The 27,712-nt window shown below is 41.0% G+C and overlaps 1 protein-coding gene across 17 annotated transcripts in view; it reads right to left on the reverse strand.

Moving 5' to 3' along the window:
* Nucleotides 1-27,712, reverse strand: part of MSI2 (musashi RNA binding protein 2) — a 397,386-nt gene that overhangs the window by 37,619 nt on the left and 332,055 nt on the right. For 5 of the 17 annotated variants that reach the window (XM_043499279.1, XM_038375345.2, XM_043499273.1 and 2 more), the window contains 2 exons: nucleotides 27,017-27,064; nucleotides 2,378-2,497 (listed from right to left, as the gene is read on the reverse strand). The exons of 2 other annotated variants lie outside the window; for them this stretch is intronic. In XM_043499279.1, coding sequence (XP_043355214.1) covers nucleotides 2,378-2,497; nucleotides 27,017-27,064 — 168 coding nt within the window. Of the gene's footprint in view, nucleotides 1-2,377; nucleotides 2,498-3,742; nucleotides 3,767-22,296; nucleotides 25,818-27,016; nucleotides 27,065-27,712 lie in introns of those variants that run through there. 10 more of the 17 variants (XM_038375348.2, XM_043499275.1, XM_038375353.2 and 7 more) reach the window with 5 other exon arrangements.

A 27,712-nucleotide genomic window follows, 5' to 3' on the forward strand; every position in this document is an offset into this window, starting at 1 on the left:
CCATCGTTCCATAGAACACATTTCACTACAAATGTAAACAGCCTCTAGTTTACGAAGTTTGACAATCTCTTTCTTCCTCCTTGAGATTATGGGTGAGATTGGTGAGTTTTGTTTGTTTGTTTTGGGGCACGCATACAATTTTGAGACTTGAAAGGCATTTCCAAACTCCATACTGCTCTTTAAACTTGCCAGGAAGGGTGGTGTTAATTTAGAGTTAGATTTAGTTTCGTATTGCACGTTCAAATAAAAATAATAAAATAAAAAAAAAGCCACACTAAAAAACCCCAAATGAATTCAGGCACAGAATTGATTGATGCTCAGTTCAATTGTAAAGGAGAACCAAAAGCACTCTGATTAAAAAAATAGTAATAATGGAAGCAACGTTAATCTAGCCAAACCCTCTGCACCTTGCTAAGGGGCAACTCACCAGGTCTGTTAATACTTAAAACAAAACCTGAAGGGCAAAACACGAGGCAGAGACAGTGACAATTAAGTCCATTTTCCTCAATTAATAGGTGAAATCAATTTTTCTTCTCTTTAAAGAAAGGGAGGAGGGAGAAGGAAAGAGAAGGAAAAATATTCCCACAGCTGTCTGGCAAGTCACCCCTTAGGCTTTCTCCACATGCCACAAAATAAAACTGGTACAGATGATCCTTTGTAGCCCCGCAAGCAGTGCCAGTTTGCATGGAACGGAGTTCTCCTGACATCTTACTTTGGACTCCACAGAATTAGGGTCTCACTCAATGCATATTTGGGTACTAGTGCTCAATAGCTTTTTTTTTTTTTTTTTTTTTTTTTTTTTAAGAGCCTAGCTAATCAGTGTAGAAGTTCCATACAGGTCACTGAAAACCTCTACTCTAGGATCAAATCGTGAGTAAGCTGGAAACAGTCTTTGCTGCGTATCTTATCTGTACAATGTTGAGCAAAACCGCACTGAAGCGGTTGGGGAGTTGAATGCCAGGTAGCAAGAACGTTTTCTCAAAACTCCCTGCCTCCCCAGATGTCCCTTCATCATTAGCAAGAACAAATGGTAAGATGATTTCACAGGATGATACATAAATGTTGAACGTACCTGTGAGAGCAGGTAAATCTACTGAGAAGGCATCACTATACCCTTTGTTCTTGCTCAGGGTTTATTGTTTTCAGTCACCATTGTACAATCAAGACACAGGATAGTAGTCAGACACAGAACAGGGTGTGCTGGTAAGTTAACAGCCCACTCATGACTGTACTGAACATTTAATTACTTAAGCAAAGCGCTAATTCACATGTTTCTCTACATTGAAATTCTAGGGTAATAACTGTAATTGGTAACTATTTATTTATTTCCCTTAAGGGGGAAAAAAAGCGTTTGGAAGGACAGAGAGAAAAGCTTTAACATTTCTCGTGAAGCTTAGGCCGCAGTTTGTAGTAGGTAACAAGAGCAGCAGTCTGAGAAACAAAAACAAAGCTTTAAATGTTTCAGAGTAGCAGCCGTGTTTGTCTGTATTCGCAAAAAGAAAAGGAGTACTTGTGGCACCTTAGAGACTAACAAATTTATTAGAGCATAAGATGCATCCGATGAAGTGAGCTGTAGCTCACGAAAGCTTATGCTCTAATAAATTTGTTAGTCTCTAAGGTGCCACAAGTACTCCAAAGCTTTAAATGGCAGGAAAATTAAAAACGATATTTTGGAAACCAACAATACATGTGCTTTCAGCCAGGCCACTTTGATTTGGCTCCAGGTAACGTTTATTGATTGCCTGTACTTCAGGCAGCATTTACAGCTGTACCACCCCAGTTAGAGTTCAAAGGAAAGCAGATCTTGAGTGCATATATGAACATTTTAGGATCTCTTCTAATATATTGTAGCAGATGTGATGCTTTTGTCTCCAGATTAATAGGAAGCTCTGCGCTAGTAAATTACCATCCTGGTAACCAGCTAGTTCCAGGGGAAAGAATACTATTTTGTTGGGAGGTGGGGCCAAGAAAGGTATTTTTAAAAATAAATCCATAGGACACCTTGCCATGATGTCTTACTGGGGGCAATCATTCAAGGCACAAATCTGGTGGTGTGGTTTGATCTCGCAGCCATTGGAGCATTAACTGCAGAGAGCAAATGCTGCATTGTTAACCAAGTGCAAACTTCACATGAGAAATGAAAACTTTTTTTTTTAGTCCTTTATGATCTTTAATTTAAAATAAATAAATGAACAATACCAAAAAACCCCACTACCCTGGGTTTGCCAGTTCTTAAGTAAATCTCGTGTAAGGTGCTCCAGGCCTTGTGGCCTCTGCTTGTAGTGTGTTTTTTTTTCAGGTCCCCAGGATAAGTGTGAGGAAAATCAGAGTAATGACGGACAGCTGCAGCCACATAGAATACCGACAGAGCTTTTACCTTCCCCTGCATTCTGAGGGTATGCCATGTAGCAGCCTCTTCCACAGGCCCCCCTACCTGATCCTCTTGCTGCTGCCACCGCTGCTGCTGCTACTGGTCCATAGGCTGCTGCCGGAAAACCTAGCCACGGAAAGAAGGAGAAGGGTAAAGGGAAAAATCCAATGAAAAGCAGGTGTAACAAAACAAACAAATAAACAAAAAGGGGGGAGGGGCAAAATACTGTAGCACTTTTAGGGGCAACTATGGTCAGTTATGGTCCTATTTTCAAAAGGGGTTGGTGATTTGGGGGGTCTGACTTGAGGAACCTTAAAAGAGCCTGATTTCCTGACAGAGCTGAGCCTCTGAAAATCAGGTTCCTTTATGGTATGCCTTCTTGGGCATGCAAAATTGAAGCACCTGTGGCCTTCTTTTGAAAATCCTGCCCTAAATCCTCTGCAATGAATTTCAATGGCTGCATGCTCTGATGATGCCTTGTTATCCTGTGCATAGGTCTTCTGAGCCACTGCAAGTTTTGAAGGCAAGATACGGGAGTGAATAAATTCACAGAGACAGCTTGTAGGATGTGGTTTATATCTTCTTGCTTTCAAACTGTTAGGGCTCAGATCAGTTTTGCAGAACAGTAAGGATACGTTTATTTTATTTTTTGCTTATTTGCAAGAGGAAAGCAATATGCTGATTTTTAGACCAGATAGTAATCAAAGTTACAGGGAGGTCCTTGTTTCAAGAACACAGGTTTGCTGGGATAAAGTAAAAAAAATTTTTCACTTGGATGCATTTAAAAAAAAAAGCAGCTTTCTAACGCAAAACAGCAGCATAGCAAGGAATTTCAGGTACCATACCCTGATGCTGTGAAACTGCAGGAAAATGAGCTGCCACTAGCAACATGGTGGTTCCTAATTTAATTAATTTAAAAAAATCTGCCAGAGACACTGGATTTATTTATTTTTAAGTAAGCAAAGACAGGGGAAAAGGTGATCAACAAAAACACCAGATGCCTTTGCTGCAAAGGACAGCAAGAGGCTCTGAAGGGTTCCTGGTCTTTGCAGAATTCCAGCTGCTCGTATTAGTTTTGATGACCCAAGACGGGGCAAACTTGTCAGGGAACACAGCTTCTGTGCCACACTGAAGAGACCACAGAAAAACAACTGCGACTTTAAAGAAGCAGCTGGGACAGCAGAAGAGAGCAGAACAAACTAGAGAGAGAGACAGAGAGAGAAAGAGTTCCAGATAAATCAGCAAACTACAAGCCCACTAACTCTAGTGCTATCATCCCAGCTACACGTAACCAGGGGAAAAACTGAACAAAGAACAGCTAGGCGAGAGTGACTCTAAGCTACTTTAAAACATCAATTAAAAAAGACATACTTGCATTTAAATACGGTAATAGGGCTGTTAGGGGGGGAAAAAAAGTCTATGTAAATATATGCACAGCTACCTCAGGCTATTGTCTGAGCCTGTTCCCAACATACAGAACATGTGCACAAACACAGCAAATCAAGTTATTATTCAACACTGACACAAGCCTGTTGGCTCTCATTATGATGCTGAATTGTTAAACATTGAAGAGTAAGACACCCGGCAGGATTTATTTGGGGTGATAGGGTCAAAAGCCTAAGTCTCCTCCACCCCCCTAACCAGGATTGAGGCCTGGTCTACAGTTAAAATTTAGATTGACATAGCTATGTAAAATTCACCCTCCTGAGTGACAACCTAAACCCTGCATAGATGCAACTAAGTCAACCAAAGAATGCTTCTGTCAACCTAGCTACCGCTGCTCAGGGAGGTGGATTAACTCCATAGATGGAAAACCCTATACAGTGCCATAGTTTTGCTGTGGTAGTGTAAACGGGCCCCCAGGTACAGGCAGAAGCCTCAGTATCCTGCCAGTCTCTACTTTCCTCTTAGCCAGAGCTCACTGTTACACAATGGAATTCACTCTTCCAGGGGGGAAACTGCTGGCAAATCTCTGGAACCGTATTCTCTTCCCATTAGAAACAAGCCCAAACCCAAACCCTGATCCAGACTTGGACCAATCAGTCAATTAGCGAAATTCCCCAGGGCCTGATGGAACACACAGGGCCAGCTTCAAACAGCTGGGGGGGAGAAGGTGTCCCCATTCTCCCAAAGAAATCCCCTTCTCCGTCTAAGATGATGCACAGCCAACCAACCTGCCCAGAAAACAGCATCCTTCACATTCCCACATCCCATTCCGGACAGGTCCATAGTGAATGTGAAAATTCACAGGCAACCTGTCAACTGAAGGCTTTGTGGGCTCCCTAAGCTGCCCCAGAGGTTCAGATGAGACTTGGATTTTCCATATTATAATATGCCTTTGCCTTCTTCCAGTGTGCGCCCCCGACAGCGAAACCTCCTATGAAGACAGTGTAAGAAACAGAGCCAGAAAGCATATTTCTCTTGCTCAAGCGCCAGGGACTCCTGGTATTTACTTCAAATGAAGGGCAAAAACAGCATTACTATGCAAAAGAAGAATGAAATAATGGAGGTGGAGAAGGAAACCAACAGAAAGACCCTGAACAAAAGATGCATTATTCTATTCCAGAGTGTGCTTTGGACAGGTGTGTGAAAAATTAGCTCACAGAAAGGAATTTGTTATCCCAAATCTCAGAAAAAAGCCTCCATGTGACACTGAGTTCCAAACAACTGAAATAGAATCTGATCAACGCAAGCGCCGTTAGGGAAATTCTGCCCCTGTGTGGGCGAGTGTTTGGGGCAGGGCAAGAGGACGGTTAGAAGTGTGTGGGAGGGGGGAAGGGTTGGGAGGAGAAGGGAGGACTGATTAATAACCAGGATTCGGAAAACATGGTTACCAATCCTGACCCATAGAGACTAGCTCCCTCAGCCCACAAGCCTTGAATCAATGCCGCCTATTGAAAATAGATTTGCCAGGCTTCACATTAACATGGTTAATACTTGCACACTACATTGAAGCTGTAATAGTAATAATAATTATTATTCTAGTTATTTACATAAAATTTTTCACCTTGGGTCTCAAAGTGAGTTTTACAAAGGTGGCTAAATAGCACTATCTTCATTTTACAGATAGCTTCTCCGTACCTCAGAGTACCCTAAGTGACTTGCCGAAGGTCACACAGAGAGTCAGTAGGAGAGCTGGGAATAAAACCCAGGTCTTCTAGTTCCCAGCCTGGTCAGTAAAGCATTACGACTCCCTCAGCACTATGTAAGGGGGTGTCCCCTCGTTGCTGTACTTTATAAACCTCTGAAGTGAGCACTCCTGAGTAAGACTTTAGAGAACATCATTTATATTGACAGAATTATCAACCCTCCTATCCTAAGTATCATATGATATTTCTCTTGCACTTATATTCACTGTGCCCAGGTGATCTAGTGCCATAGGTACTTACACATGGGAAGTGAGGCATGACCCACCCACCACCATCCTACTGAGCTACTACTCACTACTGTGACTCATTGGTGGAGAGGCAGGCGTATGCAACACCTCTGCCTCTCCACCCCCATCTTCATGCATCCAATAGAAACTGTTTTTTACACAAATCAAACAAATACTTTGGCAAAGATATTTCTCTACATTATAGCAGGTTAGTAACTTCCCCTGATTCCTGGGGTTTAAAACAGCATGGGCCATAGTGTCCCAAAGGGATATGCCATTCTATATGTCCGAAGTGCTGTTCCATGTACAGGGCTAAAATTTGGCTAACAGAGAGAGGCCACTTATCGCTCTGCAATTTATTATGATCAGTGGGGATCTAGACAGGGATGGAGCCAAGGGGAAAACTCCCAGGGGCCCAAAGCAGGGTACTATGAGTGGAAAGTACTGGGTTCTGGAACTGCTTGTCAGTGGAAATCAGGAGCTGTCCTACACGTCTATAGCATGAAGTGTAAGACCCACCTCTTTCCACAGGTGAAGGCAATGACTGCGACCTGGCCTCATAACCTTTTCCTGGAGATAAACAGGAGGGTGTTTGGGGCTGGGGTGGAGGCTCCATGGGATGACTGGGGCCTGGATGAGGGTGTTGGGGAGGGGGGAGTGTCACCAATGCTTGTGAACAAGGAGAGCCTTGAGCCAGAATTGGGCCCCTTCCCCTTCTGATTCTGTTCCCTTCTTCTTCACTTGGATCCAGCAGGGGGAGCAGCAAGTGGGGAGGCCAAAGGGGTGTCCTGGCTGCCAGCTCAGCAGATGCCATTGCAGGCTGTTCCAGCAGCCCAGCATCTCATCTGGGACGTGGGAACACCTGGCATCAGCAGCCAGCCGTAGTAACCTGACACCTGCTGCCATTCCGGTGGGGGGAGAGGGGACAGCACAGAGGGATGGAAGAGAACAGGGCAACTGCAGTCGAAGCTGGGGGAGGGAGGAACCCCGTGACCACAATCTGTGAAGCAAAAGACAAGCTGAGCTGAGCGGGGCGGAGGAGTGCACCTGGAGCCAGCTGGCATCTGATAGGGCTTAACCAATAAACAGTCTAGCTCCGAGCCAACCGCATCCAGCAACAGGCCCTGAACCAAAGCCCTTTGAAGTAAACCGGAGTCTTTTGATACAGTTCTGTGGTGACCTAGAATCCTATTTTCGATGTCTCCGACTCAAGGAATATTTCCAACATGCCTCTGATCCACATATTAACCCACAGAGACCTTCCTGCCAACACTACAAAAAGAAGGATTCTGAATGGACTCCTCCTGAAGGTCGAAACAACAGACTGGACTTCTACATAGAGTGCTTCCGCCGACGTACACGGGCTGAAATTGTGGAAAAGCAGCATCACTTGCCCCATAACCTCAGCCGTGCAGAACACAACGCCATCCACAGCCTCAGAAACAACTTTGACATCATAATCAAAAAGGCTGACAAAGGAGGTGCTGTCGTCATCATGAATAGGTCGGAATATGAAGAGGCTACTAGGTAGCTCTCCAACACCACTCTCTACAAGCCATTACCCTCTGATCCCACTGAGAGTTACCAAAAGAAACTACAGCATTTGCTCAAGAAACTCCCTGAAAAAGCACAAGAACAAATCCGCACAGATACACCCCTGGATCTCCAACCTGGGGTATTTTATCTGCTACCCAAGATCCATAAACGTGGAAATCCTGGACGCCCCATCATCTCAGGCATTGGCACCCTGACAGCAAGATTGTCTGGCTATGTAGACTCCCTCCTCAGGCCCTACGCTACCAGCACTCCCAGCTATCTTCGAGACACCACTGACTTCCTGAGGAAACTACAATCCATCAGTGATCTTCCTAAAAACACCATCCTAGCCACTATGGATGTAGAAGCCTCTACACCGACATTCCACACAAAGATGGACTACAAGCCGTCAGGAACAGTATCCCCGATAATGTCACGGCTAACCTGGTGGCTGAACTTTGTGACTTTGTCCTCACCCATAACTATTTCACAATTGGGCACACTGTATACTTTCAAATCAGCGGTACTGCGATGGGTGGCCCCACAGTATGCCAACATTTTTATGGCTGACTTAGAACAACGCTTTCTCAGCTCTCGTCCCCTAATGCCCCTAATCTACCTGCGCTACATTGATGACGTCTTCATCATCTGGACCCATGGAAAAGAAGGCCTTGAGGAATTCCACCATGATTTCAACAATTTCCATCCCACCATCAACCTCAGCCTGGACCAGTCCAAACAAGAGATCCACTTCCTGGACACTACGGTGCTAATAAGCGATGGTCACATAAACACCACCCTATATTGGAAACCTACTGACCGCTATTCCTACCTACATGCCTCTAGCTTTCATCCAGATCACACCACATGATCCATTGTCTACAGCCAAGCTCTACGATATAACCGCATTTGCTCCAACCCCTCAGACAGAGACAAACACCTACAAGATCTCTATCAAGCATTCTTACAACTACAATACCCACCTGCTGAAGTGAAGAAACAGATTGACAGAGCAGAATAGTACCCAGAAGTCACCTACTACAGGACAGGCCCAACAAAGAAAATAACAGAACACCACTAGCCATCACCTTCAGCCCCCAACTAAAACCTCTCCAACGCATTATTGGATCTACAACCTATCCTGAAGGACGACCCATCACTCTCACAGATCTTGGGAGACAGGCCAGTCCTTGCTTACAGACAGCCCCCCAACCTGAAGCAAATACTCACTAACAACCACACACCAGAACCACTAATCCAGGAACCTATCCTTGCAACAAAGCCTGTTGCCAACTCTGTCCACATATCTATTCAGGGGACGCCATCATAGGGCCTGATTACATCAGCCACACTATCAGAGGCTCGTTCACCTGCGCATCTACCAATGTGATATATGCCATCATGTGCCAGCAATGCCCCTCTGCCATGTACATTGGTCAAACTGGACAGTCTCTACGTAAAAGAACAAGTGGACACAAATCAGACGTCAAGAATTATAACGTTCAAAAACCAGTCGGAGAACACTTCAGTCTCTCCGGTCACTCGATTACAGACCTGAGAGTGGCTATCCTTCAACAAAAAAACTTCAAAAACAGACTCCAATGAGAGACTGCTGAATTGGAATTAATTTGGAAACTGGATACAATTAACCTAGGCTTGAATACAGACTGGGAGTGGATGGGTCATTATACAAAGTAAAACTATTTCCCCATGTTATTTCTCCCCCCCCACCCCACCCCCCACTGTTCCTCAGACGTTCTTGTTAACTGCTGGAAATGGCCCATCTTGATTATCAGCACAAAAGGTTTTCCTCCTTCCACCTCCCCTTCCTGCTGGTAATAGCTCATCTTAAGTGATCACTCTCCTTACAGTGTGTATGATAAAGTCCATTGTTTCATGTTCTCTGTGTGTGTACATAAATCTCCCCACTGTATTTTCCACCGAATGCATCCGATGAAGTGAGCTGTAGCTCACGAAAACTTATGCTCAAATAAATTTGTTAGTCTCTAAGGTGCCACAAGTGCTCCTTTTCTTTTTGCGAATACAGACTAACATGGCTGCTACTCTGAAACCATTGACTTCAATGGACTTTGGATGAGCTCCATAGTGAAGGCCACATTGCATCGTAGAAGGGGAAGCAGCACCAGCCCTTCTTGCTCTGAATAGCCACCGGTTATCTAGAGCCATCACTATGCCAACTGAAAAATCAAAAAGGAGGAGGGCAGAGCTCAATTACTCATCATATTTGTCCCCTTCCTGCAGAAATGATCCCTGTCCTTATTTGTGTATCCTTTGCTTATAATTGCCTAGAGAAAACAAGACACCTAAGCTGTTCCAAAGGACTAAAGTGGATTTAGGCATTCCAATTAGCAGATATTTTACAATAAATGTTTTGAAAGGGGCTCAAATGCTGTCCAAGAAAGCCCTGAGGATTCAGATCAATTTCATGCTGCCTTATTACTCAGAAAGAGCTAACATGAATATTTGGAGTTCAATTTTTCACAGATAAATTTTTCTGCTTCCTGCATCACTAGTTTCACTTTAAATACTGAAACAGCCTCATGTGGGAGAACAAGGACACATCTGTTTTTAACTACGATGCCCTAAGGTCACAATTTTAGTGAGTGGTTGTCTACATGCAAGTGTTTTCTCCAACACACAAATAAGTCTGGGGAGAAATCAAGTGTGTGACACATAACCAAAGCAGGGGAAGCTGAATTTAAAGAGCCAGTGCAAAGCCCTGACATGAAGCATGGAATTAGCCTCATCCAACTTTGCAGAGAGCCATGGCTGTTTGAGAATGGGAGCATTTCATCCATCATGTGTGTTTGGCTCCATTTTGCACCCTCACGGCCACAAACTGCTCTTCTCATAGTTAGAGGAAGGAAAGACTTAGCCCCGTTTCCCCACTGCTTCCCAATAAGAAGTGAATCAAGACTTCAGTTACAACCAAACCAAGAAAGGGGAGATATAATCAAGATCTGGCCATTGATCATATGGCAACTTGGGTACGAATTCAGCACTTCCAGCCACGATAAATGGGGAATAAAATATTCCCCTATAATTCCAATGCACTCCCCTTCTGCTCACGCAGTCTCAAACTGTTGGCGGCTGGCTGTGCTGACCAACCCTTAACATCCTATACTGCACTGCTCTTTTCCTGGAGGAGCTCCTCCTATGAATAGATTCTCAAAACTGGTGGGAAGAGCAGAATGAGACTGGTCGTAAAAGGGGCGGCGAGCGCATAGAACTGCAGGAACCTCACATTAAGGCTCAGAATAGGCAACCGATAAATTATTCTGCATTAGGTAAACACCAACCCTGTGTGGCTTGTTAAGCACAGAAGATTTCAGTTTGGAATTTCAACTGAAAATCCGCTACCTGCCTTTCCCCCCACCCCTGAAATCTCTTAAACTGCATGACAGATTTGAGGAGGAGGATAGCCAAAGTTTCAGGATATCTTTGTTGGAATGGGAGGGGGTGGGTGGAAGGGGAAATGGCGAGCGTTTGGGCAAAAGGGTGGAAGGTGAGAGCTACCTGCCAATGCACGTACCACAAAGCTGTGTCAACTAATACATCCAGTTAATTGCAGCTGCAGCATCCCACTTCCTCCCAGATCCCAGAAGCAGCCTTGCTACTAATTGAAGAGCTACACTACAGAGAATGAAAGAGCAGAGCAGGTTTTAGAGTGGGGGAGGGACCAAGAGGGCTCAATCAAAAAGAAAAATCTACTTGACATTTCAAGTAGAAATAGTGACTATTGCCCAGAGGAGGTGGCATGGAGAAAGCACTGGGGCGAGAGTCAGGAGACATGGGGTTTATTTCCTGCCTCTGCCACTGACACGTGACCATGGGCAAGTCACTTCACCTCTCATGCCTCACTTTCCTCATGTGTAAAATACTTACCTCTTGCTTTGTAACAAGCCGTGGAAATCTACAGATGAAGTACTATGAAAACCTAGTACACATGCACTCTACTCACATAATGGAGTTTCACTGCTTCTTCCTCCAGCCTTGTGCAAACACCGTCATTGGGCTCAGTTCCCAATAGTCATGCTGTGCATACTGGCCACCTGAAAGAGCCTTACACAAGTGTTCAGTTCCACTGAACTATAGTCAGCATCGACATGCTAACAGAATGGGAAGGGTGAACTAAGCAGACATTAAAGATAATTCCTCCTCCTCCCTTCCGCCCCTTTTTGAATGCCTTCCAAAGGCCCCAACCTGGATAGCCACTAGCAGTCAGTGACTGGAATAACTACAAGTTGAGAAAATACTAGTAAGCTGGAAAAATGCATCTCAGCTCCTTCAAAGAGAGCTTGCACTGACTTAGCTAATGCAAGAGACTGACTAAGCTTGGACGAGGTATGCAGGATTGCAAGAAAGCTATTTCAGAGCAGACCGTAGCAAGTAAACACCTGTGGACTCTGGCTGCAAAGCAGAAACAAAACCACGGAATAAAATAAGAAACCTGCATGCAGAGGTTCCATCAGAGAAATGAGATGATGGGGATGTTGCATATCATGTCAGAGATGCTCAACCTTCTTCACCATGTGCTGAGTTAAGAAAAAAACAACAACCTCACAACAACTTTCGCCCAGCTACCCCTGTCAAGCCATAAAAAAAGGGAGGGTGGTTAAAGCCCTGTCTGGACCGGCAGGCAGCGACCCCTGGCTGTAAATTGCAGATCACCTACTTGTACCTGCACAGAAAGCTTCCTTCCAGGCTGGAGCTCAAATGAAATTCATCACAGGGGAAGTGCCATGCCCAGCTTTCATTAGCAAAGTGCGATGTAGCAGGCATGCAGATTTTAAGAGTGAGATCTTTACTGAACATACATAAAAAGTCAGTGCTACGCATTGAAAGGCCCTGTGTTTGGGAGCAGCCTGATCCCTTCCCAGTTTGCATCCCTGAGCAAGTAGGTTGCTTCACCTGAAACCTGACCCTCACATCATAATACAGCCTGCTTGTGTCAAATAGCCAGGCAGGCATAGCCCTGGATGGATCCCAGGCCTCTAAAAACAACAGGAGCTTGATACACTCTGCACAAAGCGGGCAGGTCTGAGACTGAGGGAGGATGGCAAAACAGAGCAGGAGCAAACTATTCTCAATGACCCAGTCAATGGACCCAGCACCGAAACCAGCAGACTCATTAGTGAACCAAAACCTATTAATTCATTGTTACATTACTTACAACCCAGTTAGTGCCACGCTAGACATCAGCGCCCTCGGTGAAGGCTTCTGAGTTTCTCGCTCTCTGATAACCCCATTTTAAATCTGTCTAAACAGCCACCTTTTTGCCAGTTCTTTGGGTACAAAACTAACACAGATACGCACAGCAGGTACGTGGGCCCCCCTGCCCAACCCACAGAGGATGCGACTCTGTTACAGCTCCCTGTTTGAGAGCTTGCTCAGGACAATCTTCCTCTGTCCAGGGTAATCCACTGGTCAGAGTGCATTGTGTCCCCCCCGCTTGTGGCTGATCTACAGATGATGCAAGTCTGTTACAGCCCCCAGCTTCAGAGGTTTTCGGCTCTTTAGGCTAATGCTTTCAGCCCTGGAGATCCCTGGTTCAATGCCTGGTGTCAACCAAGCACATAGCATACACTGACCTGTGGGTTACACATCGTTCTTCCAAAGGCGCGTGTTAGTAGATAATAGCGCTAAGACATCAGCACCTGTTAAAGGTCATGAGAGAGGCATGGTCCAGCGGTTAGATCACCAGACAAACTCAGGAATTCCATTCTCTGATACTGACTCAGTGTGTGCCCTTGGGCAAGCCACTTAACCTCTCTGTGCCTCAGTTTACCCATATGCAAAATGGAGATAAGGATCCTTGCCCACCTCAGAAATATGTCGAGACTCTTGATGAATTAGTGCCTGAAAAGTGCTCTCAGATCCTCAGCTGAAATGTGCTATAGAAGTTCAAACAATTACTGTTACTGAGAGTATCTTCTGAACTATGAAAGGGCTTGTGCAGAGCAACAGCATCAGCACAATGACAAACACAGGAGTGGAGTCTGAAAACAATATAAGAAAAGCCTCTTGTGTGTGACTGCTAGGGTCTGGAGGGCTGAGCTTGCTGGTGAGAATTTGATTTGCCTGGTTGGGGGACTCAACGCTGAGCTGGAGGCAGGACTGTGGAAGAGTCGGACTGTGGCAACCGGCATAATTCAGCAATAAACACAGTCAACTATGGCGACATCCTCCCACACCCCTTCCTGTTTCTTGTAGCGGAGGATGTATGGCTGCACCAATTGTGGGGGAAGGAGTAGGCTATAAGAGATCCTCCAAACCTGCCTAAGTTGGCTAACCAACACATTACACCAGAGACAAAGAACCACCCAGCACCCTCAGCATAAAGGAAGGAAGGATTGTCTTGTGCACAAGGTTGGAACTCAGGAGGCCTGGGTTGAGTTCCTGGCTGTATCACAGACTTCCAGTGTGAACTTGGGCAAATCACAGTTTCTCTGTGCGTCAGTTTAGCCTGTCTGAAAAATGGGGATACCACCACCCCATTTCTCCTGACCTTTGTCCATCTCATCTATTCATAGATTCCAAGGCCAGAAGGGATCTTTGTGATCATCTAGGCTTACTTCCTGTATAACTCAGGCCAGAGAACTCCCCCAAAATAATTACTGGAACAGATCTTTTAGAAAAACATCCAATCTTGATTTAAAAAGGATCAGTGATAGTGAATCCACCACAACCTTTGGTAAATTGTTCCAATGGTTAATTATCCTCACTGTTAACAATTTACGCCTTATTTCCAGTCTGAATTTCTCTAGCTTCAACTTCCAGCCATTAGATAGTATTCTACCTTTCTCTGCCAGATTGAAGAGCCCCATTTTCAAGTATTTATTCCCCAGACTATAATCAAGTCACCCCTTAAGCTAAATAAATTGAGCTCCTGGAGTCTATCACTCTAAGGCAGTTAGAAAACTCTAAAGGTTTTCTAATCCTTTAATCTTTCTTATGGCTCTTCTTTGAACCCTCTCCAATTTTTCAGCGTCCCTCTTGAACTGTGGGCACCAGAACTGGACATGGTATTCCAGCAGTGAATGCACCAGTGCCAATACAGGAGTAAAATAACCCCTTTACTCCATTCCCCTGTATATGCATCCAAGGATCACCTTAGCCATTTTGGCCACAGCTGACTCTTTTTCAGAGTCACTGCTTCCCAGGATAGAGTCTCCCCCAACACATTCTGTAAACATGGCCTATGTTCTTTGCTCCTAGATGCACATATTTACATTGAACTGTATTAAAATGCATATTGATTTTGTTTGTGCTCAGTTTAGCAAGCAGTCCATATTGCTCTGTATCAGTGACTTGTCCTCCTCATTTATTAACCACTCCTCCAATTTTTGGGTCATCTGCAAACTTTATCAGTGATGATTTTATGTTTTCTTCCAAGTCATTGATAAAAAAGTTAAACAACACAGGACCAAAAACCAGTCCCTGAGGGACCTCACTAAAAATACATCCACTTGATGATGATTTCAATTTACAATTACATTTTGAGAGCTATCAGTCTGTCAGTCTGTAATCCAGTTAACGTGCACCATGTTAATTGTTTACCATTCTAGTTTTTTAAATGTTTTTATTTTAAAAATGTTGTGCAGTAGCAAGTCAAAGGCCTTACAGAAGTCTAAATATGTTACCTCAAAACTATTATTTTTATCAACCAAACTTGTAATTTCATAAAAAAATTCGACAATTAATTTTCCATTAGCCAGTGTTGATCATTAATTACATTACCCTCCTTTAATTCTTTATTGATCAAGTCCTGTACCAGCAGCTCCATCATCTTGCTCGGGACTGATGTCATACTTACAGGACTATAATTACTCGAATCATCCTATTTACCCTTTTAAAATACAACATCAGTGTTCTTCCAGTCTTCTGGAACTTCCCTAGTGTTCCAAAGCTTATTGAAAATGAACATAACTGTACAGTGAGCTCCTCAGACAGCTCTTTTAAAACTCCTGAATGCAAGTTATCTGGACGTGCTGTTTTAAAAATGTCTAAATTTTGTAGCTGCTGTTTAATATTTTCATGAGATACGAGTGGAATGGAAAGTGTTATCACCATATGATGAGACTACATCATCCGTTCCCCCCACCCCCCAGTACAGAACTTTAATATTCATTGAATACATCTACCTTTTCTGCATTATTATTGATAATTCAACCATTTCCATCTAATAATGGACTATGGTTAGGGTTCTTTTTGTTCCTAATATATTAAAAAAAGCCTTCATATTGTCCTTAACTTTGTTGGCCATAGATTTCTCTTTATGTCCCTTTGTTCCACATTCAGCACAATGGGGTTGGGGCCTCTTGGCACTACTGTAATATAAATAGTACAGTCCACAGAAGAGTAACATTGGCATGTGTGAAAATGAGGAAAGGGAAACCCCATAAGGACTTTGGAGAGATTTCAGAGTAGCAGCCGTGTTAGTCTGTATTCACAAAAAGAAAAGGAGTACGTGTGGCACCTTAGGGACTAACAAATTTATTTGAGCATAAGCTTTCATAATGCATCCAATGAAGTGAGCTGTAGCTCACGAAAGCTTATGCTCAAATAAATTTATTAGTCTCTAAGGTGCCACAAGTACTCATTTTCTTTTTGGAGAGATGGGCTCAGGAAAGAGAGTGAGCAGTATAAACCAACTCATTACAAAGGAGACCTACTGGTGAGGCATGGTTCCATTGCTAGGGGATAACAGATGCAGGAAAGAAGTAGCCAAAAAATGCTGGTGAATGAACCCTCTAAAGCAGTGGTTCCTAACCTTTACTGCAGCCTGCACCCTTTTGGTTCTCAAAATATGGTCTCGCACCCCTTATCAAAAATTGTTGAAGTAGGTTAGTTCTTTAAACCTAGGTATATTTTTTGTTTGTATATTACAGTAATCGTTAAAAAATGTATAATGTTAATAAATACATAGGTTTGATGAAACAAAGTAGTTGTACTTACGTGCCTGTACTTAATTTTGTTTTCGATGATTTACCTTCTTAAAAAATCTGGCTGGTCTCACACCCCCAGAAAGGGCATCTCACACCACCAGGGGGTGCATGCACCCCAGGTTAAAACCACTACTCTAAAGAATAAAAGGATTACAATCCTATTGCTCTTAAATAACATAAGATACTGTAGTATCTTTTTCTAAGGATGTGGTAGGCCTAACAGAACAGCATACTCTTCTCCATTCAGGGCTGCTGTTAGGGTTAGGTCTCTAAGGCAGCCACCTATGGTGCTGAATTTTCAAGGGCATCTCCACCAGGATAGTGCCTATCCATAGTTAGGAGTGAGAGCAGCAGCCATTAGATGCTGCCTATTGTCACACCTCCAGCTTGGCCATCCCTCAGCACTGATTTTGGTATTAGGGTCCTGGGGACCATGGCTCCAATGCAGCTCTAGCCTTACAGTATCCCTGGAAAAGCCAGCTTCTAGACAAAGAAAGGAATAGATGCTCTGACTAGGGCCGCAAACTCTCTAGCACAAACCCTGTCTCCCAGTTCCACAAATATTCCTCGTTTCCTTGGTAAGAGAATAGAGAAATAATTAGAAGATTTGGGTCTGGTTTTCAGAGGTGCTGAGCCCCTGCAGATTAAGCTAGAGTCATGGGTGTCAGCATAGCCGAAAACGAGGACCATAATTTTTAACCAAGTAACTGAGGATTTGCTTTACTTTCACGAGTCATTCTTTTTAAAGGGGGTAACGTTAAAACATTAACAAGCACATTGTATTGCCAACCCCAAACATTAAAAATAATGAGTCAAGCCTCAAAAAATATCATGAGATTAGTTTAAAAATCATGAGGTTGTTTTTTGTTTGTTTGTTTGTTTTTTAAAGTAAGTGTGGTTGTTTTTTTTTAATTTGTTTACTGTTTTCTGAGTGTTTCGTCTGCACTTGGGTCAGCTTTTCTTCACCACCACAGACTAGAAATTTCTTTTATTTAATATGAAAGGTAAGACTCTCAAATAATTACTGGGGTTTCAGGAAAAACAACAAATATCACAAAACTTTTGATAAAATCATGAGAGTTGGCAACACTGAGGATACATTAAACATGCCCAGAGAATTAAGCCTAGCAAACAAATATGTATTTTGGACTCTAAATTCTTTGAGGCAGGGACTGTGATTTCCTGTATGCACAGCACTAGCACAATGGGGTTTGAGCCCTCTAGGTGCTATTACAATGTAAATGTTAAATAATAATGTGTGGACAGGTAGGCAGCATTTATACATACATACACTGCATTGTGTGAAAATTCATGAAGCCATGAATGTTTCCAAACTGGGATTTCCAGAAGGGACTGTAGATTTTTTTGGAGGGGGGGGAGCGGGAGGGAGAAGAGGAGACAGCACCAATTCTGAATGTATTCCTCTTCACCATTTAAAACACTTGATTTTATACCAAAAACTCTTTCTTGCTTCTTAGAATATACTGTTTTAAACATGAATTAGTTAGAAAAAGTAGAGACCATGTTCACTTGATCTTAAAAAAAAGTGAAATCTAGAATTCAAAATTTGCTGTAGGTTGACTAGGAAAGAAGGTGGAAGGGGAGAACTGATATACTCTTTTCAAACAATGTTAGCCGTAGCTTTGATCAGCACAGAAGCACTTTAAACGGCTCACAGCTGTCATTTCAAATGGATTCTCTCTTCCATTATTCTTTTCATTAGCCAGTTATCCTTTGTGTGAGACCTTTAGGTTTAATTTCGAAAGGTTCTGACTCAAAACCACGCAGCATCCCAGTATGAATTGTTTAGTTGTGTGCATGTGCAGAGGAAGGCTATGACATATAGACAATATCCCCTACCCCCTACATTTACAACCCTCACTTTTCTACTATCTTTCTCTCAATTCCCCCTTAAAAAAAAAGTTTAACAAAAACACCCAACATACTGTGTTTAGAGAGAAAGAAAAAATCCCAGAGAAATCAACATTTATATAAAGGTGATGAAAGATCTGGGTTCTACCAAAGCATTTACAGCAAAATATTTTATGTTAATTAGTTTGCTTGAGTTTGAATGAAGATTCCACCCAAAGTTCTAAAAGTCTGTAAATGTCAGGCATAGAATCATCTCTAAATTATGTCTAAGAAAATTTTACAGTATCTTGACGGCAAAACCAATATACTCTTTAAAGAAATGGGGCAGCCCAGTCTTTAAAATGCCAAATAGAGCTGAACAAACAAGAAGTAACAAGACGGGCCTTCAGGGAAATGGAAAATTCTTTTCCTGAGCTTCTGATCAATCCTATTAATATCTTTAATGTCTACAAGTCGGCTCAGAGTTCTTTATTGTGACTGCCACATTAAATGTTTCCCTTTGTCTTAAAATGCTGCGTTATATCAAGCTTACTAAAATCTGTTTCACCAGGTCAGGAAATTAGTGAACTTCAGATAAAGCACATCGTGCATAATGGGAACCTTATTAAACAGCCCATCATGTTGTTCAAGGCACAGTTCCCCCACTATGTAAAATGTATGTATGGTATATGGCAAGATTTTGTAGGCGAATTCTCAACCTCAGGCACCAGTAATGGAGTTCACACAGCGAGTGTGTGTTTGCAGATGAGTGTTGTTATGAACAATTTCTCTCTTCTGGAACTTGGACAAAAATGATAAAACCCAAATACAGTTAATTTAAAATTTGGCAATTCCGATTTATGTCCTGTAAAAGATCCATTTTTCAGCTGTTTACGGCTCTTGGGTGATGGCTTTTAAAATGGGAATGATGCACTTTTGTCCAGTAATTACTTTATGCATCAGAGAGACAAAGCTGCTTATTTGTCTGCAAATTATTGTTGTGTCTTCTCAAGTGTAATAACCTCTTGCAATTATTTCACCATACAGAACTGGTAAACTTCTCAAAGGCAAATGGTTTGTTCTAAGAAATTTTTTTTTTTTAAAGAAACCTAAAGCTTGTAGCTATTTTATTTTCATTCTGTTTTTACAATGTTCATGGCCTACAGCAGTTTAATGAACATTCCACAGATTTCTGTAATGTGGCCACCAACTGCCTTGTTAATCCATATGTGGTCCATAGATACTACAGTTCCCAGCATGCAATGTTTTACCTTGATCTATAATTTGGAGACCCGAATAGTAGCTAGTGAAACAGACAGAATTATAGCTTTTAGCCGACATAGGTGAAAAGGACTTTAAACTAAATCATGTTCTAAGAGGGACTAATTCCATTCAGTACTAAGCTAATGTGTTTGATGGAAACGCTTCTCATTTTAAACCTACAGGCCAGGCATTATCATAGATTTTTAATAAACATAATTGATTAATGAAACTATCATTGTAGGGGGAGGGATGTCAACGCATTCAGACTTGCCATTATAGCATGCAAGTTCTGAATTCTGGCCACCTGTTGTTGACTGAACAAGGAAGGGGTTGAAGGGAATAGCATTAAAGCATACATTTCAAGTGCAGTCAAGTGGCACCAATGCTTCAGACCTCATTTCAGTTGCTTCAAAAAGTACCAAAAAGACAAGCTTCTTTGTTTAAACATTTAGCTTATAAAAAAAAACATTCTCCAACTCTACGTATACGTGCTACAAAGGGGAAGATCTCCAGTATTAGCTCCAGTATACATCTCTTGAATTTAGCAAAGGCCTAACAAGAGCCAATGACTGGAAGCTGAAAGTAGACAAAAATCAAATTCTAAATAAGATGCATTTTAACAGAAGACAATTAACTATTTGACCAGATTACCAAGAGGTGGTAAAATCTCTGTCATCTGAAGGCCGTAAATCAAGATCGATGCCTTTCTAAAAGATAAGATCTAGTTCAGCCACACATTACTGGGTTCAACAGAGTTCACTTACATATTACAAAAGAATAATTCTTTTCACTGCAGGAATCACAGGGTGAAATAGTGGGGCCTGTGCTATACAGGAGGTCAGGTTAGAGAATCCTAGTGCTTGGTCTTCAAACCTTTATAGTGCCAGTGAGTGGTCTGCATATTATAGGTCCTGGAAAAGGTTTCCTGGGAGGTAACGTAAAATGTAACTGCCTGATTTGAAATCCTATTTCTTGAACAGATTGAAAAATTTGCAATTTCAAAATTGTCCAATGCAAAAAAGGGGACAAATTTTTGAGAACATTTTTGTAAACAAAGTTCTCATTTTTGACTGGCTCTGCTTATTACACGAGGTTACATTTTAAAGCTGTATTTTAATATTTATATGAGCATTTGCCTGCTATTCAGTCTATTACAACTAACTTTAGAGTGTAGGGTATAGACTTATATCAGAATCAGCATAATTTGATTACATTGCTTTTTCTATAGGGTTATCCATGATTTCTGCTATACATGAGTGTTTTCTTTATGCCTCTTTGCTCCTGTGAATGATTATTCCCATTAAATTTTCCGTTTGCTATAGCTGAGGCCTATTAGGAGCCAAAGTTACTATTTAAGAGTGCTCTCTGCTATTGCACTGAAGTTGTGAAACCCAGAGAGGCCAGTTCACGTTCAAACAACACAGCTACAGTACGAAATAGATAGGCTAGTTTTTCCCCTCCACCTGCGACTGCTCATTTTCAGGGCAATGACCCTGTCTCTCTGATAGCAATCTCAACATCTGGGTCATGAATCGATGGAATAGTTAGAACCTAACCAGGAGATAGATTCCTTGAGAACAGACAACCCCTGGGAGATCTGACCTCATGGAATGTTTTAACAGCCCTCACAAACTCAATGATTTTGAGAGGTTCTTTACTGCTTTGGGACGTTTTCTATCTAGTGGCTTTTAAGGCATCAATATATAAAACATTTGTAAATTTTGAAACTTTATCAAGACATGACATTTGGGGAAACCTTCACAAGCACTTATGTGGGAGCTTCAGAAAATCGCATGGAAGCTATTATGCTGGCAAACGGTCCTACCAGAAACTTCCAGGGGCTGGAAACTTTGGACGTGTTCAGTGTTGGCCTAACTCTGTTGCCACTGAAATCAATAGGAGTTTTACCATTGACCACAGTGGGAGCAAAGTTGGACCAACACCAATTGCTTCTGAAAATCCCACCCTCAATTTATTGGCCATGGTAATATTTTTTAGGTCAGACCATTCCTCTTGCCTGTACAAGTGAAAATGAGATTCTTCTGAGCTAAAACATCCCAAGAATGAAAAGGGCTTCTGCTGGGAGTCAGGGGATTGCATCTTTCTGAGTGACTGGCTCAGTTTCTGGTTCTTTATTAACCTGTTCTAAGAATTCTACTTAGCTTCTTAACCTGCACCCATCACCATGGTATCTAATAGTGCATTAAGTGGAATGATTAACTGTTTCATGTGGTGCTTTCCATCTGTCTGTCATCTCCACAGACTATTAGATGGATGTGTGTGCATGTGTATACAATATAATTTGCATTTATGAATGACAGGCCGAATGGGAAGTGCTTATTACCACAAGGCTATCTAGAAATATAATATTCAAAACAGATCCTAATACGGTTAAGGAAGGTACTACTTACAGCATTTACATTGGGGTTAAAAATCTAGGTAAAAAATTTTCCTGTGACAAAAAAAACACCTAACTCAATCGGCCAAGTAAGCAGAACTTACTGGGATATTTCATGGTTAGTGGTTTATGTGCACTGAAATATTAATTTTTTACTTTATTACCTACATTTTTAGGGGTTCCCTGCTCATGGGAAGCGCATGTATCCTGCATGCATGCACTTCAGCGTCTCATCCTAGGTGAAAGACATGCAAACTTTCAAATTAATTTGTGTGTGTATATGTGGGGGAAGAGTCCAGTCTGCCATTTGCTTTCATTGATGGAAATTAAAACTGAAAAGGTTTGAAGAATGATAATTAAGCTTACTCTGGTAGATTTAATAAGTTCTTTGTAAACCATTTTACATCACGCAGACGCCACCAGCATTTTTTAGGTGAACAAAGGCATGCAGTGCTGGAAGAATTAGATCAGCATTTAAGCGGTATGGGAAGGGCTAGAAGGAAGAGTGAGAAACAGCTCTAACTTTGTTTTGCATTTCTTACCATAACAAGTTTAAATAATTTACTAACGTGACTTGTGCTTACCCAGCCACAATACTTTGAACCACAGAATGCCAAGGACAGGTTTACTTTTTTAAAAAAAAAAAAAAAATTAAGATCAGTCATTAAAATATCACACTGTGACAAGCTTTGTTACTGCTTCCAACATGGCTCAGCTACTGGGGACCTGACTAAAGCCCCCTCCATACAACACTGTCAGGGTAAGGGGGCCAAGTGTGAATATAATTTACTCCCACTTTAAAGCACTGTTACACTGCCAGAGAAGTGTAGAGTGGCCTTAGTGTAAATGAGAATCTCGTCTTGGGTCTTTAAAATGCCATGTACATCTTTAGCACTAGTGCATTTAGGACCAGATCAATGGAACTACGCTGACTTGCACCAGCTGAGGTATGTTAGGCTAGTTTACACCAGCGGATGATCTGGACCTCAGAGTTGAACAACATTTACTCTCAGAAATTGTGTATGGTGCTCCCCCCCCCCCCCCGCCTTTTACAAGTACATTATCTAGCTAAAACTAAATGTTTATCTTGTGCTATGCATTCAGACTACAAATATATTCCCCTCTCCTCAATCACATGCTGGTCTCCACTGTGGATTTTTTGTGAGGAACACACAACAGAGTGAGGGGTGAAGAGCTGTCGTGCGGGGGGAAAGGGGATAAATCTTGCAGGTTTTTGGCATTTTTTTTTTCATATCATAAGTTGGTAAATATTTTAACTATTTCTCGACCCTCCTTCTTCCCCTCTGAAATTCTCAAACAGAGCCTTAAATATATAATTATTACAAAAATTACACCCTTCCTGATACCCCCAACTCTCCTCCTCCCCACCCCCAAATCCACAATGTAACCCTTTATATTACCTGTAAAGCATATGGGATAGTTACGGTTACATGACTATTACTTTTCTACACCAGTTACTCACAGACTAAGTAGGCTTCAAGGTAACGTGGTTTTGAGTAGCTACCATGGAAGAAATTAAACTAAGGCTTTCAGATTTAAAATCATATTTTTAAAAATACTGTCAATAATGGAAAACCTAAAAGTTATCTTAGATTGTCAGCTATTTGAGGGCAGGGACTCCTCTTTTTGTTCTGTGATAGTACAGTGCCTACCACAATGGGGACTTGGTCCATGATTGGGCCTCCTAGGCACTACTGCAATATAAATAATAATAAGTAAATACATTTCTCTTTTCTCTGAAAAGTTCATATAAATATTTGCTTCTCCCCTCCCCCATATCTAAACACTTCACTGTGCTTAAAAAAAAAATAATTAAAAACCCCAAGAAATAATTCTAACAGTCAAACCCTGCAATGACAATCCACCATGACTATGATGGAGGAAAATATAATTCTGGTAAAGAAACACATTTCAATTACAAACTTCCAAGGAGGAGTCACAGGGTATTGATCTGCAAAGTGCTCTGCACTGGGCAACTCTTGCACTCCCACCTAGGGTAGTCTTTTTTTAAATGATGACAGGGCTGTTATTTATTTTCTTTTAATATTTAAATGCGTTTCACTCCAAAAACAGATCTCTTCCCCATTAGTGCAAAAGAGTTCACAAACAGCTTATGGATCTGATCCTCATCCCACTGCTATCAATGGCACAAAGTCCACTGAAGTAATGGTGCAGAATCAGACTTTATAAGAATAATGCTGCTTTAACATGTAGGTATTCTTCACCAACACTATAAATGTGTCTTTTTTTTATTATCTCTGCTGTAAACATATCTAATATGCAATATTCACTCCGTGAGTTCTTCAAACACTGGGTCACACACTTCAAGTAATGATCTTTTTATTCTTTTATTAAATTGTCATTGGTACTGGTTATTTGGCATGTCCAAACCAAAATACGAAACTGCAAGCTAAGAGAGCAGCAACACAGCTTGTCCATTGTAAACGATTTATTATTTTTTTTTCTACCTCAGTTGCTTACAGGAAAAAAAAAGTAATTAAAAAAAAAAAAAGCACAGATGAACTATTTACAAAATGAGAAAATTGACAATAGCCTAAATGTTTGCAAATCATGCACACTAGGAAAAGTTCACAAAAGCAAAGCAATTCATAGCAAAACCAAAACAAAATAATAAAAAAGCCATACAGATTTTAAAAAAGCAGAAGAATAAAAAGGAAACTAACCAATTATTACATCAAGCATCTTTAATGAAAAGAACAGCATAGGTGTGTATGTAGAGCCTTGGACACGGACATTTTAAACAAGTGGATTAACAAACATTAAAATGCATTACAGTTCTACTGTAAGCATGCAATTTACTTCTCACAAACTTATAAAATTGTTAGAAGCACTTTTTTTTTTTAATAAAAAGGAGAATTTAAATGCAACATGTGCTTTCAACCATACAGCTCAGAACTTAGTTCTGTTAGAAACAAAGCCAATAATGGGAAGACGTATAAAACACTTCATATATTTGTGAAGAGGTTAAAGGTTAAGAGGTGCACTACAGCTCATGCTAGCAGCTCAGTTCCTGTTGTTCTTGCTAGAACTTTAATTCTGCCAGTGGTTTGCAAGTGAAGCATGGAGATAAAAGTGACGACAGCATCTGAACTTCGGAAAGCATAGCCTATTCCAAGACAGGGAACTGTCTAAGAGCTTTGAAGGTGGTTATTATTTTTTTTTTCCTATGTGTGGAAGAATGGGATGATTTAGTGTTTGTTTTGGAGGTGGGGGGGGAGAGTGTTTGGTAGTCTTTAATCACCCACAGCTTACTTTGATGAACACTTTCAAGGTGACATCACCATACTCAAACTTTTCTGTTTTCAGAACAGAACTCTCAGTTATTAGAATTTCAACAACTGAAAGATCTGTAAAAACAAAAAAGTAATAATCATGCAATTGCCAACTTCACAGATTAAATATTCACGGATACATGATCATAATACTTTGAATAATTAGATTCAGTCGTCTGGCTTGCCCAATAATCTTAGCTATACGTTACTAGCCCTCCTGCATGATAATTATGACTTTTACTGATACTAAATATGCTGTATATCAAAAAGCATCAACATTTCCATTTGGGGGCTTTTTAATAGGACTTCATCATAATTTCCATTTCCCTAATAAATTATTTCTACAAAGTTTGTGAGAAGTCATGCCTTTATAACGTCAACTAACGCCCGCCTCCATTCTCTTTGTGAGTTACATTCCGTGTGGACATTAAAAACTCATATAAAGCAGAGGAAACAAAAATAAGAAAAAGCAAACTCAAGCAGTGAGGATATGGAGCCTTTAAAAATAATAATAATAATAATAATAATAATAATAATAATAAAAAAATAAGTCCAGTCAATCAAACCAGCCAGTAAGAGCAGCATTTTTTCAGTGGACATTGATATTAAACATGGACCACCCAGGCTGTCTCTGTCTGTCTCTTTCTCTCATTAGCACTGTAGTAAACCCCGATTAATTTGTTATGCATCTTTAAGAACTAGTTGATAAAAATTATGTCTTGTGAAATCGGCAAATAGTCTGCAAAGTGAAATAAGAACAGAAATTAATAGATTAAACTGAAAAGATAAGTCCCAGAAATTAAAAAAAAAAATAAAAAAATGAAACAGGATAGGGAGTGATTATAATAATAGTAATAATAATAATAATAATAATAATAATAATAATTTAAAAATGACTATGTACTAAGCTATTAAAGCCTAGAGAAAAAAAAACTTGATGAGAGAAGATAGAACAGTTGCCAAAGTGATTTACATTCCTGCTGCCTTTCAAACTAAGGGCTGTCACCTACTTCGATAGAAGTATAATACAGGATATAGAGGGGGCATCATTCAAACAGACAAATAGTCATAGAGCAAAGAGTCTTCTTTCCAAATGACCAAAACAAAAATGCAAACAGGTGGATCATGACATTTGTAGCATTGTTTCGCTTTGACAACAGTAAATATCACATTACAACACAATATTGACTGCTGGCATTTTAAAAAAAGAAAAGAAAAAGAAAATGGGTGGTGTAACCTGAAAAGGCAACTGGAATAAAGGGTGCTGATATTAAAATAGATGTAACCATAATACAGTTCTTTGAAATGGTAACTGTTAATAGCACAGTTTTGCAATACTTTATTTTTATAATACAAGGAACACTATAATTTCCTTGAAATTAGCTGACTTATTATAGCACAGACATCAGAAGAGCACTATATTAAGATTCTGTGACACATCTGTACTCTAATAAGCAGCGATGTCAGGAATACTCTATAACAAACCATTTAAAGTAGCATTCTGACATAAGAGATAATGAAGGATAAGTGTATGTACTCATATCAAGGCATTTAATTACAACAAACTCATTCTTTCATTCAGCCTTGCCATGAGATCTGCTGGTAGAATGACCCAAGAGAAGATGCAGCCAAACTGAAATAGTGTGGGGGTCGTCTTTTTTAGTAAAATCCCACAGAGAACACTGTTTTTACTTCAATACTATGGTGATAGGTAGCAGCCTAACACCCTAAGATATTGCAAACTGTAGTGTTTTGGGACAAGCCTTCAAGGAAAAGAAAAGAAAAGAAAAAAATATAGTATTTTGTAGAAATGACCCAAACAGTTCCTCTTTAATCACAATAATACAATGTTTTGGGTGTGTAGGTCGTTTTTATTTTTATTTTTTTTTTAAAGGGTATACAAGCCCATATTTTGCTCTGCAAAGTTTGCATGCTCACCTGTTTCCATGCTCAGAACCCCACCTCCATGCACGCAAAGGGGCGCTTCTGCATGTGCAAAAACATGCATGAGAAAATATTATGAATGCAATTTAGGCACCTTGGAAAACTTGGCCTATGCTGTTGAATACTCTAGTATTTTTTTTAAACAAGTGTACGGATTTCTTATGTTTTATTAAAAGCTTCCTTTTCTCTGCTCGTTTGTAGCAGCCTGTACTGTTCAAAACCTTGACTGCTGCGAAAGCAGGGAGAAGGGTCATTTTCAAAAAATAAACCCTGAAAAAAATGACTTCCAGTCTCAGGTTTGTAGAGAGGATGCGAAAGGAAAATGCAGAGAACAACAAAAGCAGCTTAGGTACATTAAGACAAATCAATAAAGTAGCATTAATTTAATCAGCATTTATATGAAAGATGTGACAAAGATACGTTAGCATGCAATATTCTCTGAACTCTGCATATAAAACCCTCTCTAAGTTCTGGTGATACAGATAACATATTGAGCTTTGGACTCCTACCTACAGCATTTCCTCACCAGAACATCCTTCCCCTCTCCCTTACCAGGGAACTGCAGTCTTATAGACAGAACAGCTGTGTGCACATCGTTCATTGCCCTCTCTGCATGGTAGCAGCTAGTAGGATGCAGAATTGATACAAGTATTTGGCAAAACTGAGGGCAAGATACTGCACTCCCAGGGC

This window comes from Dermochelys coriacea, chromosome 17 (assembly GCF_009764565.3).
Source record: "Dermochelys coriacea isolate rDerCor1 chromosome 17, rDerCor1.pri.v4, whole genome shotgun sequence".
Taxonomy (NCBI): domain Eukaryota; kingdom Metazoa; phylum Chordata; order Testudines; family Dermochelyidae; genus Dermochelys; species Dermochelys coriacea.